Source organism: Alternaria novae-zelandiae (assembly GCF_023758075.1).
Source record: "Alternaria novae-zelandiae strain BMP 2774 chromosome Unknown scaffold_9, whole genome shotgun sequence".
Lineage (NCBI taxonomy): Eukaryota > Fungi > Ascomycota > Dothideomycetes > Pleosporales > Pleosporaceae > Alternaria > Alternaria novae-zelandiae.
Window position 1 is genome coordinate 1,014,519 of NW_026056969.1, and position 13,565 is coordinate 1,028,083.

Below are 13,565 nucleotides of genomic sequence, written 5' to 3' on the forward strand. Positions count from 1 at the left end.
GCATTGTCTTTTACTTCATTATGTCCGATGATGGACTGCTTATTGCATCAGAGGGGTGTTAGGGAGCAGACAGGGCTACTGGCCGACATACCCAGAACAGGCGTAAAGAGACTCGGGTGCTAAATTTATGTTCGATAATGAACTCATAATGCAACAATCTGACCATTGACAATTTGCTGATGTGTGATGTGATGATGGCTGTCCGTGGGTTGTGGGCATGATGATGCGGGGATCTCGGAGGTTTGCTTGGAATGCGCTACTGGGGCGTCCGTGCACTCGACTTTTCTAAGCCGATGCTGCACATGTGGTCATCGACGACGGCGGACGACACATCGCAATGCTTCCAAGTAGAGGGCTGCGGCCGGCCCAGTTTGCGCCTTCGGCCTCACGACAGTCGACAGTCTTACGGATCAATGCTACAAGGAAGGTGCGCATCTGCGAATTCCACTGCCCGCTTCGTTCAATTCACACACCCGCGTTCTCGTGTCCAAGTCGCCCAGTACCTTCTCTATGACCATCCTTCTGCACAACACCAAATCAGAGCCGACTTATTGTAATTGCTAATTGTGGTAGTTTTCTTCCCTTCCCCGAACTGCGAACCTCACCGGCCCATCATGTCGAACGAGCCCGCTCCAGTCAGTGCTGTGGAAGTCTGGCGCGAACCGAACTCATAATGTCATGACGAGTGCGTCGTCTGTTCGAAACGCCTCATGGTATGCTCCTTGGAGCTGGGGGAAGTCTAGCGGTCCCGTCGATGCCAGCTCTCTCACACCGGCCGACCGCGTCCCCATCGCCGAATTCTCGCACCGTCCCGTCTCCGAATTTGCGCAACAACACGCAGAGCCTGTCGTCACCACGCCTACGCCCGAGCTCGCCCCTGCAGCTATCGACAAGCCCGCCGTCGTGGATGGAGCAGTCGCGCCTGCCGAGGCGGTAGTAGACGGCGCGTCAACATTGACGGAACCCAAGACACTCGACACTCTCTTCGATGCTGAGCCAGTCAAGGACACTCTCCCCACAGCCGAGATTGATCCCACTCGTCTCATCGATCATTCTGGACAATTGCAAGAATTGGGTCTTGACTATGGCTGGGGTATGACGACTCTGTTCGAGAAGTGCATCGAAACCATCTACCTACAGTCAGGCATGGGCTGGGCTGGCTCCATCATTGCTGCCGGTGTCGTTGTCCGTTGCACGACCTTCGTGCTCCAGGCTGCGAGCTCAGACAAGATGGCAGTTATGTCTTCACTGGCACCCGTTACCAAGCCTATACAAGAGAAGATGGAGGCTGCCCTTGCTCGAGGTGACAAGCAACAGGCCGATCTATACAAGATGCAGCAGGCCGCAATCATGAAGCCCTACGTAGGAGGTATGCTTGCCACTGGAGGTTTCATGATCGCGCAAGCCTGGATTGGATTTGCCGCCTTCAGATTCCTAAGGGCTATGGCTGACCTGCCCGTCCCCGGCATGGCGCATGATGGCTTTCTGTGGTTCACCGATCTGAGCAATCGCGACCCTTACTTCATCTTACCGGCTGCAACTTCAGCCATCATGTATACTGTTTTCAAGGCAAGTCTATACTCTTGAACGATGCTCTCACCTTACTGACACACTGAATAGACCGGAGGTGAAACTGGTGTGCAGCCAGATACAGCCCAGGCAGTTACACGTCAAAAGATTTTCACTGGTTTATCCGTCTTCCTCGGTGTTGCCACCGCTTTCCAGGCCTCTGCTCTCCAACTCTACTTCCTGATGTCCGGTATTATGGGCGGTTTAACTGGTTGGTTGCTTCGCCAGAATGGTTTCAGAAAATTCATTGGTATTCGACCGCTACCCAGCAAAGAGAGCAACGAGCTTTACAGCAAAGTCGTCAAGGGAGAGGCGAAGTTGAGTCAAGTCAAGGGAGCCGATGGCAGGGCTCGTTACCAGCCACCCACCCGCAAAGCAGCCCCGATGAACCGTCGCCAGTTGTCCGGCATCAACATCAAATCCGGAGTTGCCCTACCTGCGCATCTCAAGACGGAGGTACCCAAGACGATCGACACGGCATATCCCGACCGGGATATTGATTTCGAGGAAGGTGCCAAAGGCAAGCCAATCAGCGAGAAGCTGGACTACTACCGCAGAAATTACCGCCTTGCCTACATCTGGAGGCGGACGGGCAACGGCATGGATCGCTTTATGAGGTCTATGGGCTTTGGAGACAAGAAGATGTCACCCGAGGAGGCCAGGAGGAAGAAGAGGGCTGATGATTACGAGATTGAGAGGAGACGCAGGTTCCAAAATAGGCAATAGAGACGTGTCGGAGATGTGGACGGCCATGTATGATATACGCGTGTTGGACCTTGTGTTAGTAGTACGTGCATCTCCAAAAGGACTGGGAGTTGTTTGATACGCATAGCGAGAGATTTTGTATAAATACTAAGAGACGCATATGCTCCTGATCAAATCTTGGACAGATGGGTGTTTGCAGTTTGGGAATGCATCGAAAGCTCGTCTGCGATTCCAACTCTCATTCGTAACCATGCTTGAAACGAAGACAGCTCGAATTTGATTCAATTGATTCCAAGATGAAACGTGATGCCTTTGAACGCAATGCCGTTGATTGCACTCGTATATACAGATACGTCTCCAGGCTCTCCACCTCCCCTTGCACTGCCCATCTACTCCAGCGACGTGTACATATCCAACTCCTGGCCATTCCTCCTCCTCCGCTCCACAGGATCCGCTCGCATCTCCACGCCTGGTCCCACGCGCCTGGAATCGGCTCCGGAGCGATGAGTCGGGAATATCTGGTAGCACATGATCATTAGCATCGCATCCAAAACACCCATTAAATCCTCTTCTTCTTCCATACAGCAAACATACCTTAGTACCACTCCACCCCAACCGATACGCCGCCTCATTCGCGACCAACTCACCAAAACCCAACATGAGCCCGTTGACAAACGGCAAGAAGAGGTTTATCGCTGCGCCGCGGAGCAATCCCCATATTGTGGGTGGCTTGTAGAGGATCAGGGGTGTGGAACTTGAGGATGCGGATTCGGGGGAGGAAGAGGTGAGCTCGTTGTTTGCGTCGTAGTTTTCGCTGTCGGAGGGGATGGTTATGCCGGATTCGGTGAGGTTGGTGGCGTCGGTCATGGTGGGTGGGGTGATTGGGGAGAGATTGGGTGGTGGGTGGTGGGAGGTAGGCTGGTGGTGGATGCTGGATGCTGGATGCTGGATGCTAGGTGCTGGATGGGTGCTAGAGCCCCACGCGGAGGTGATGCGGAGGACGGCGCGAGGTTGGCTTGATCGGGCGGGAGTATGTTGACAGTCAGATACTGTCGATTGACGTGTTGAGTTGCCGACTACGCAAGGAAGAGTCTACTAACGCGCGTGGTCCGTAGTGCGCGACAGTCCCGAGGTTGCTGCTCGAGGTGTTGATGAGGCTCACATTAATTCCGGCCTTGGCACTTTCTCGGAACTTTGATGCACGTCGGAAGGTGCTGCAGGTCTTTGTGTCTAAACGGCTCATTGGTAGACATATCTTCGGAGCCATAGAGAAATCCTGAAGTCTTATTACTATGTTATCTAGTTGTTGTTTAAAAAGGTGACTTGCATCGACTTTGTTTGTGTTTCGCGGTGAATGTCAACGGCGAGCAAGCGACGTCACCAGCTACCGCCTGCGGTAGGTACCTAAAAGCCCGCCCTGAGTTTACATAGACCCCACCGCAGTCAACCGACGCGTCCAAGCCACCAACCACGCCACTACCCTCATCTTCAACAGCAGCATTACTACGCTGTTATGTCTGAAGCTGCCCCCGACCAAGACGCTCTCATTGCTCAGCTTGCTAGTCTGACTGGCCTCGATCCCGCAACAGTATGTTGATGGAAGCTCATCGAAGCTATTGGAGCTGTTCACTCACACAAAGAACAGGCAGAACGCTACTTGAACGCCTCCAACGGCGACCTCACCCTCGCTGCATCTCTCTTCTTCGACGAATCGGCCGAACAACAAGACGACGCTTCCGAACCAGACGTCGACATGGCTGGTGACGAGTCAAACACAGACGCTCCCAGTGTGCCCCAAGGAGCTGGTGGAGGGCGCACTCTCGGGGGCGCATATGTACCTTCCCCTGCGCCCGAAGCATCTCGATCATCGTCGCAGCCTGCTGCTGCTCGTGGACAGCCTGCCCAGAGGGGCGTAGCAGGTGCGCGGACGCTTAGGGACCTCCAGTCATCAGGTGGCGGACACGGACACGCCCATGATGACGACGATGACGACGAGAACCCTGATGATGAGAACCAGGACTTCTTCGCCGGTGGTGAGAAGTCAGGTCTTGCCGTTCAGAACCCAAACCAGTCAAATCCGCGCGATCAGATCAACAACATCCTGAAGCGCGCACGACAGTAAGCCGGCCCAGCATCGTTTGGGCCACTCCAGCTAACAAGCGCAGGAACGCTCCCCGACCAGGCGGTGACGAGGAGCAGCCCGCCAGTTCCTCTCATTTCCGTGGCGCAGGTACTACCCTGGGAGGCGATGATGCTCCCTCCCGAACTATTCCAGACCCCACCGCCAACATCCCCGCACCGCCCCCGCGCGCCCACCGCGAGCTTCACCTCTGGCGCGACGGCTTCTCAGTCGACGACGGCGACCTGTTCCGGTACGATGACCCGGCCAACGCACGTACACTGGAGATGATCAACACGGGCCATGCTCCATTGCATATTCTCAATGTAGAACACGGCCAGGAGGTGGATGTCGAAGTGCACGCGCACAAGGACGAGGACTACAAGAAGCCAAAGAAGAAGTACGTTCCCTTCTCGGGTAGCGGAAACCGTCTGGGCAGCCCCACCCCTGGTGCAAGCTCAGCGGCTGCTCCCATGGCACCGGCAGCTTCAAGTAGCACGGCAGCCTCGACTCCAGCGGCCTCTGCGCAACCTACCGTCGACGTCGACTCATCGGCTCCTACCCTCACGCTCCAGCTACGCCTTGGTGACGGTACACGGCTGACCTCGCGGTTCAACACTACACACACTATTGGCGATGTCTACGACTTTGTCGGCAGGGCTAGCCCGGCCAGTCAGGATCGCGAGTGGGCGCTCATGACCACGTTCCCCAGCAACGAGCTGACGGACAAGGCCCAAGTGCTGGGTGACATTCCAGAGTTCAAACGTGGTGGTGTAGTGGTACAGAAGTGGAAGTGAGGACGCACTGTACGTGGATGCACTCGAGTCCGGATTGCCGTTTATAGTGCGGATGCGGGCAATGGAGGATGCAAACGTAGAAAGCGTGTGCTGATCATGACAATATCATCTGCAATGGCGTTATGGCAAAATGCAGGATAGATTTGGGAGCGGTAGCTGGATAGCATTCATGACAATATCGATGCTGCAGGGTGCACATAATTGCACAACCTGCCAAATGTGGTACCCGTTGTTATCTGGCATGGTGCATTGCACTGCATGAAGCTTGACGTGTGCGCGGCGCGTCGCACCGCAGTCGTGAGTTTAGCAGTAGCCTCACGATTGGCGGGACGTTTAGCATTGTGTTTGCACATCGTTAATTTGTCTGGACAGAAGGGCCGAAGAACGTTTCTCCAGTCTCCAACATTATCTTTCGATTCAGGTCGCTGCTGCAGGGTTCACTGTGGGACTGTATCGCCATGTCCGTTGGATCGGCTGAATAAGATGACGACCACAGAGTCGCTGCATTTCGCTTGGGTAATAGACGCCTTCGCTCCTTCTCTTATCTCTAATTATACCGCCGAGCGGGCTTAGAATGTCGCCCGTCGAGTGCTGAATGTTATTTGCGTGCGCCCCCAGATAGCATCAGCAGTGGGGGGTGGCGTGCTGGGCTGGTTGGCATATCAGTCGTGGCTGCTAGTTGGTTCCTAGTGAATCCTTCCTGCGGATAGATGAGCAGCGGCCATGGTGCGACGGCTCTGCCGCTCGGAAGATTTTGCGAAACGCGCAAGCACCGACTTCCAGGACGACATGGCACCACTCAGACGCAACCTCTGCTCGTCGTTAGGCGATCAACAGTGTGCAACGCGTCAGCCCTCCCCCTGGAGTACCTTGCAGCACGGGGCGGGAGGCGGCGCGGGAGTTGGGGGTTAAGGCGTCTTGGTGCAAAACCGATGGGGATTCCCAGATCGACGAGGCTCTGGCCGCGTACTGCCGTTTGAGAGTGTTCGACGCTTCTTCTGCTCGTGCAATTTCGTACCCTGTCGAGTAGTCTTGTCCCGCGCTCTTGGTATCGTCATTTCCGTCTAATCATCGTCTGCGGTTTTTTCTCTTGAGGCTTGCATTCCTCGATCGATCCCGTTCCCTCTTTCTCGCATTCCACCGGCCCTTTCCCGAGTTCACGTGCGGCAGGAACGACCGACACAGATAGACGGATTGACCATCCTTCTTGCCCTCTTCACTGTAGTCGGCCCCGCCTTCCTTTCCTTTGCATCCAAGCTAGCATCGCTCGGCAGCGCCTTCACCAGAGCTTCGCCGCCATCTTTAACACCCACGGTCCTTACCACCTGCACCACTTCACCACACCTCCTCGCCATCAGTCGCTAGTCCTTCTTTCGCGCTACACCTCCGCAACCTCAAGCGATGCAGCTTTTACATTATCGGTAAATCCTACGACTACCCCAGTACACTAGGTACCATACCGGCATAAGGTTAGTGTGCACCACTAAACGATACGAATACGAACAACATCGACATCATGTTTGTCCGATCACCCCGCAGATTTGCGATAGTTTCCTTTATAGCATTGGTTTTCATCTTCGCCGTCCTACAGCAGAGTCCATGGGCAAACGAGAAGGTGTACGAGCGCATGCCGCTCTTCAATTCGGGGAATAGACCGCCGGTACAGGAACTCCTGAACGAAAGTCCAGGCGAGGCGCAGGCGCATCTCGAGGATGCATGGCATGATGCCGTGCCCATTCCCGGCGCGATGCCCGTCCCTGTGGATGCGCAATCGCCAACAGAGGCAGCAGAGGTTATGCTGCCGCCAATGGAGACCTCGCGCGAGCCTGAAGTCGACGCATCGAAGCCCACCAAGCCTTACCCGCCATGGGTGACCGCACCGTCGAGGACAGGCTCTTTCATCCCTCCCTACCCGACACCATCCAACTGGAAGCAGTACATGGCGAAGATGCTGGACTGGCCGCGACCGAGCTGGAGTGGTCACTGGCCGCCATTCGGCGACTACGTCGACAAGAAGTACGACCCGAACCGATGGGAACAATTCGATTTGTAAGTGTACATACTTTGCGCGCGACAGTGGTGGTTCTAATCGTATGCAGGGATTATCGCATCTACGAGTCTAGCCATGATAAGCTGAACGACACGATTGCCTCTGATCCGATCGCATACAAGCCGTTCCCCAAGTACAATACCCCAAAGTGGAAGCAGAAGTGGCACGGTGAATACGTGGCTTGTCTGGGTCCGCGCGGCAAACCCCTCAACGAGAGCACCGACGACGAGGTCCAGGTCTACCGCGGCATACCCGAGGACTTTCCCCCGGTATACGCTGGTGGTTATGATGTCATCGGACTCGACGACGATGTCTGCTTCGACCGATACTCACGATACGGCCCGTACGGATATGGTGATGATGAGTTCCCAGAGGAGGTTAAGAACTGGAAGGCGCCCGCTACTGTCCCCGAGTGGCCTCAGGTGAACTGGGGTGCGCTGCAGGACGATTGTCTTGAGCGGAACAAGGGGCGCTACCGGCCCAAGGCCAGATCCCCAATCGTGAAGATTCCCAGCACTGTCCTACCTGAGCCCGCGGCGGCGTCGTCGGCGTTTGCGATCCCCACAGACACGAGCCGAAGCAACTTGGAGAACCGCGATGACAGCGAGAAGAAGTACCACCACCGTACAGCCATTCTCATCCGTGCCTGGACCGGATACAACTACGAAGAGAACGACATCACCGCCATTCGCGCCATGGTCTCCGAGCTCTCCCTCCAGTCCGGCGGTGAATACCAAGTTTACCTCTACGTCCACGTCAAGGACAGAGATGCACCCATCTTCGACAGCCAGTATGAATACGATCGCATCCTAAAAGAAAACGTACCTGAGGAACTGCGCGACATTGCTATCCTATGGTCAGAATCCATCTTCCCGAAATGGTATCCCAAGGTTATGGACTGGCAGGTCTATTGGCAGCAATTCATGTGTCTACAATGGTTCAGTCTTACGCACCCCGAATTTGATTACGTCTGGAACTGGGAAACAGACGCTAGATACACCGGACACCACTATCACTTCTTCGAGAAGATCAGCGAGTTCGCGGACAAACAACCGAGGAAGCTGTTGTGGGAGCGCAACAAGCGATACTATCTTCCGAGCGTACATGGAGACTACCAATCATACGTCGAAAACACACACAAAGACGTCTTGAACGCATCTGCAAACTCGCTCATCCCACCGCCCGTATGGGGACCACGGCCATGGAGACTTGCCATCCCTCCCCAGAAGCCACTAGGCCCTACACCACCCACGACTATGGAGGAAGACAACTTCAAGTGGGGTGTTGGTGAGCCTGCGGACTTCATCACTCTTCTTCCGATGTGGGACCCTAGGAACACGACTTGGTCTTACAAGGATAAGATCTGGAACTACCTGCCTCACATCCGACCAATCTTCACGCCAGAGGATGGCCAGGCCGATTGGTTCACTCACCCTATCTTCGAACAGATTGATCGCCGGACTTTCATCAACACAGTCGTACGTTTCAGCAAGAAGATGCTGCAAGCTATGCATGAGGAGAACTTGGTTGGACGCAGTATGCAGGCCGAGATGTGGCCCTCGACAGTTGCACTCCAACACGGTTTGAAAGCCGTATACGCTCCTCATCCGATCTTCAACGACCGTCACTGGCCCGCCGCGTATACGGAAGCCATCTTTGACACCGCATCGACCGTCGATGAAGAGACAGGTGAAGCATTGGAAAGCCGTCAAGGCGCCTGGACCGAAGAAGCCGACTCACCCTACAACCACGACCGCGAGTTCAACTTCCAAGGTTGGAGCTGGTACTACGCATCACGCTTCCCACGTAACCTATACCGACGATGGCTCAACTGGCCCATTGTCCAACAAAACTGGGGAGAGTCAGAAAAGATCGACGGTGGACCAGGCTCCGACGGCGAGCTGGAGCAGAAGAGAATGTGCATACCGGGTATGCTACTCCATCCCGTAAAGAGGATGGCCAAGTACAAGGAAAAGCCTTGAACGAGATGACCGGAATGGAACGGAACGCAATACCAGGTCTCATACGACCAACGACCACCGCAGCGCCGTGTTGACACGAATATTATCTGAACACCAGTATTTATCTGTGTGTATAGCAGAAAGGGATTGAGCGCCATCCTATTTGCCACTTTTGCCTTCTCTACCAAAAGCATGGGCGGAGCATAAGTCATGCTTTGTACTCTTTTTTCCTTTGACCTTCTCAACTGATACCTGTTTCCTCTTTCTCCCTCTTCGTTTCGTTTCGTTACCAGACCTGAAGATGTCTGCTGGGTACAATTTTTGTTATCTTAGGGGATACAAGCATTTGCTGGACATATATTTTGGCGCTCTTGGCAGACTATTTACGGCATCAGTGGTTTTGACACTCATCGTCAGCTTGTTGATAGATCTTTCTGAATCGCCTGAGAGGCGTGGTTAGATATAGATGGCATCTTTTTTTGAAATGTATAAGGATTACTGTTCAAGGTGTGTTATGTTGGTGTTTCGATGTGATTTGGTCGTTGCGCATGATACATGTGTCGACTGGCGCCTGCAGCCCATGGTGCTGCTGAGGTGGTGACACGTGATTTGGTAGCCTGGCGCAGAACCATGGTAACGAAAATCACCCTCCGCAACCGAATATTGGCTTATGAGTCAACAGAATTAGTATAAGACGAGACCTGGCATATCTCCCTCCTCGCCTTTGCTCCAGAACCAGAACAGATTATTGCTACCTGCCGCCGCATCACCTTCCATCGCCAAAACAAGGCTCTACGCACGACGCTTGATAACAGACAATTCATACACGGCGCTCTACACACGAGACTCCATACACGATCCTTTATATACGGTTTACGGCCGGTCATCACCTTCTTACTTCGATAACTACGAGATGACAACCACCCAGCACCAAGGCTTCTTCGCTCTTCCAGCTGAACTGCGCCTGGAAGTATACGGGCGCCTCTTGGCTTCAAGCATTGCCGAAGGCTACCCATGCTGCGCCAGAGGCCTGTACAGCTCTTGCATCAAGATCCATGATGAGATGGACGAGTGTGTCGAAAAGGTTTTGCCGATCATCAAATTGCAAAATCACTGGCTACGAAACTCTCCATCGGTCCGTCCGTTACACGTGTATCTTCCCTCTACCTACGAATCTACCGGGCCGCTACAAGACCTTACGCTACTGATACCGGTAAGCATGGAAATCAACTCTGGGAAACACCCAATAGATCTCGGTGATCTGGCAAGTATACTTTCCTACGTATCACGCCTCCAGTTGTCGACTGTTACTCTCAGTTTCTACCAACCAGGTCCACATCGAGATGTACCATGGCACACCAGTATTATTATAGCCAGCCACCTGTTATATCGGATACCCATAATTCTTAAAACAGAACACTCCTACCTCAGAGGTATCGATCGTCTGATGATAGAATTGGGCACCCTTGGAGCTACTCCCCTTTCGATAGGCAATTTCGGAAAACATGACATGTATCAGATTTTCAAGCTTTGCTATTGCTTCTCCAGAAAGGTGATATGGTGGCTTGGCATTGGTGGAACTGCTCCAAATCTTAGGTGGACGCTTTGCTTGGATCTCAAACAAGGGTTGAAGCCACCAGTGAATGCACTTGGGCGACGCTGGACGTTGGGCCCACACGCTTTAGATGAGTGGGACAAGGACAATCCTGATGCTTGATGATGCAGCATTGTTATCACTCTTCCATCAATTCCGCAAGTTACCATTTCACCGTTGCGTGCTGAGCTTGCTTTTCACTGGCTCCACAGGGTGTTTGCTCGCTGAATATCAAAACGCCGCAAACTCTTTTCTGCTTTCATCTTCAGCAAATCGCCAAATCCTCCGATAGCAACCATTCAACTCATCACAGACCAACAGTCAGCGCCATGGCCAAAGACAAGCCTTCCGCGTTACTCGCGCTACCAGCAGAACTACGACTTCAGATCTACAGCAATCTTCTCACCGAAACCCTGGAAAATGGACGCACCTCCGATGTCGGTGCTCTATACCTCGCTTCCCGCACCACCTATTCAGAGATGAAGCCACTCGTCTCAACAGTCCAAGTAGCCCTCGACCTGAAGCGCGCCTGGGACCACTCTAGACGGCTCAGAGGCGAAGTCAGAGGACGACTGTGCTTCCAAATACCACATACACACACCTACATCAATCCGCTCACTGAGTTCGCCATCACCGCACCGCGCGATCGCAAACGCAGAAATCGTGTCAAACAGGCTAAGCACAACATGCTGCGTCGCACGGAAGACTTCGCGGTTTTCGGCCTCCGTCTCCTACTCTGCCCTTTCGGTTTCGGAGTGGAACGTCGATATACCAACAAACAAGTTCTTTCGTCTACTCATATCTTCTTTCGTACCTTCTACCAGATATGGGGGAAAGAGTTTCTGGAGAAGGCAAGGCAGAAGAGATATATTGATCGGTTAACCTTTCAGAAAGATTCCCATCTGGAGGATAGATATATTGTGAAGATTGTGCACGGGAAGCAGTATGGGGGCATGTATCTTCCTGCCTCCGGTGCTTTTTATGGTCCCTGGTGCTTTCTTGTTGAGGGACAGACGAAGAGACTGTGGGGAGTGGATTTTAGGGGCGGATTGAAGCTGCCGGGGTGGAGGCATGAGCGTATAGATTGGTTTATCAGGGGTAGTGCTATTTGAGGGGTTTATGTCGACTGAGTTCGCGGGGTTAGATGAGGATTGCGTACCGGCCTTTCGGAGTGTATGTTGCTATATTGTTACATCGTCATAGTGGCGTACTGATGCAAAGTAGGGTCGCAAAGCTCATGCATTCAACCCTGTATAATCTGTTCCGTTCTAATCTACGTAAAATTGCACAAATCATCATCCAACCCGTTTGTTCTCACTTCCTACACAATGAATCACCTCACAACGTCATTGACTCAGCAGGAGATGAATCCGTGCTCTTAAGCGAAGTTGATTCCTTGCATTCGATGCTCCGATATATAAGAGCAGGAAGCATTAACTGTAACGATCACTTCCCCTCACCTTGGTATCTAAACAACCCACGCATTATACAGAATATGATTCTCACCCTCCCAACAGAGCTTCGAATCGAGGTCTATAGGCACCTTATTGTCGAAAGCATCACTTCTGGACGTCCACAGAATATCTCCGGCCTTTTCTTTAGTTGCCGTACTACGTACAACGAAATGGAGGAAGATATAGCTAAAGTTAAACCTCTAATCCTTGCTACTCGAAAGTGGCAAGATGAGCATCCATACGGCCGTTGTTTGAAGATCGAGTCATCACCAGCCTCGATTTTGGCAGGAGGAGCTGGCGAAGGCAACATTAGCATGCCGATTTCAGGATCATGGCTCCAGGGTAGCCTTAACCGGGCTTCACTGAAACGATGCGTAGCAGCTCTCCAGCCGGTATTGCACCTACCATGGTCGACAATCAACCTCTCTACCCATGTGGATTGTCCGCTGGACCACCTTCAAAGTACCCGCGTAATGTGCCTGGAGCTTTTCTTTAGGGACAATTACGACCCGGCGGAACTCACCTGGATTCAACGATGTGATCGCCTCACCCTCAGTTTTCGAGGTACCACTGAAAAGCTTGAATGGTGTACTTGGGACATTGCATTCGCAATCCATGGCCAGAGGGCTCTCAAAGCGATTTGGATACAAAAACCTGATGACAGGCGTAACGGCGACTTATGGACAATTGGATATGACTTTGTAGAAGGCTTGGAAACAATTAAGGGGCTGCAGTGGAAACAAGAAGTTCGGCAAGGTTTGCTGCGGCGCGAAGGTATATTTTAGGGCTCTCAGGGTTGATCATGTTCACCACGACCTGAAGATCTGAAAGCTTGAGGTCTTGCCTGTGCGGAAGTGGCATCTGCTCACGTCTCGATGTACGTAGTACGAACAAAGACTGAAGTTAACATCATGGAGGATATAAGGTTTAAAGCTACCCCTTGATCGATCGCTGAATTTATGTGCGTCTTCACAGGCGCATCCTTGTGAGATGAGGGCCGAATATAGCGCCGCGCACGCGCCATGCTGACGGTGACTCGTCATCTCCCGCAGTCTTGTATCTTCCTCATCTCATCCATCTTAGCATGCATCTTTCACATGGTCGGAGTTGGCGGGCGGTCCAGAGCGTGCGATAACTGCAAAAGTCGACGCGTCAAATGTGGTAGGTTTGCCCTGTTTATCCCTGCGCTATTCCGACGCGTGTGTTGACGTCACGAGATCTACGAAAGCCACAATGCGGAAGGTGCGTCACAGCACGACTACAATGTGGTGGCACCCGCGGCATCACATTCGTCCAATTCGATGGCCACGGCCAGT

The 13,565-nt window shown here is 53.1% G+C and overlaps 4 protein-coding genes across 4 annotated transcripts; 3 read left to right on the forward strand and 1 right to left on the reverse strand.

Annotated features, from left to right (window-relative positions):
* Positions 1-678: 678 nt before the first annotated feature.
* On the forward strand, positions 679-2,295 carry J4E88_005223 (uncharacterized protein; the record flags this gene model as incomplete). Its single annotated transcript, XM_049398863.1, has 2 exons — positions 679-1,560; positions 1,621-2,295. The coding sequence occupies 2 exons, from the start codon at positions 679-681 to the stop codon at positions 2,293-2,295; spliced, it is 1,557 nt and encodes a 518-aa protein (XP_049255543.1).
* A 368-nt stretch (positions 2,296-2,663) lies between these two features.
* J4E88_005224 (uncharacterized protein) lies at positions 2,664-3,141 on the reverse strand (the record flags this gene model as incomplete). Its single annotated transcript, XM_049398864.1, has 2 exons — positions 2,664-2,792; positions 2,869-3,141. 2 exons carry the CDS (start codon positions 3,139-3,141, stop codon positions 2,664-2,666), a joined length of 402 nt encoding a protein of 133 aa, XP_049255544.1.
* A 646-nt stretch (positions 3,142-3,787) lies between these two features.
* Positions 3,788-5,190, forward strand: UBX1 (UBX domain-containing protein 1; the record flags this gene model as incomplete). Its single annotated transcript, XM_049398865.1, has 3 exons — positions 3,788-3,862; positions 3,920-4,392; positions 4,440-5,190. The coding sequence occupies 3 exons, from the start codon at positions 3,788-3,790 to the stop codon at positions 5,188-5,190; spliced, it is 1,299 nt and encodes a 432-aa protein (XP_049255545.1).
* A 1,516-nt stretch (positions 5,191-6,706) lies between these two features.
* J4E88_005226 (uncharacterized protein) lies at positions 6,707-9,222 on the forward strand (the record flags this gene model as incomplete). Its single annotated transcript, XM_049398866.1, has 2 exons — positions 6,707-7,239; positions 7,290-9,222. 2 exons carry the CDS (start codon positions 6,707-6,709, stop codon positions 9,220-9,222), a joined length of 2,466 nt encoding a protein of 821 aa, XP_049255546.1.
* Between the last annotated feature and the right edge of the window lie 4,343 nt (positions 9,223-13,565).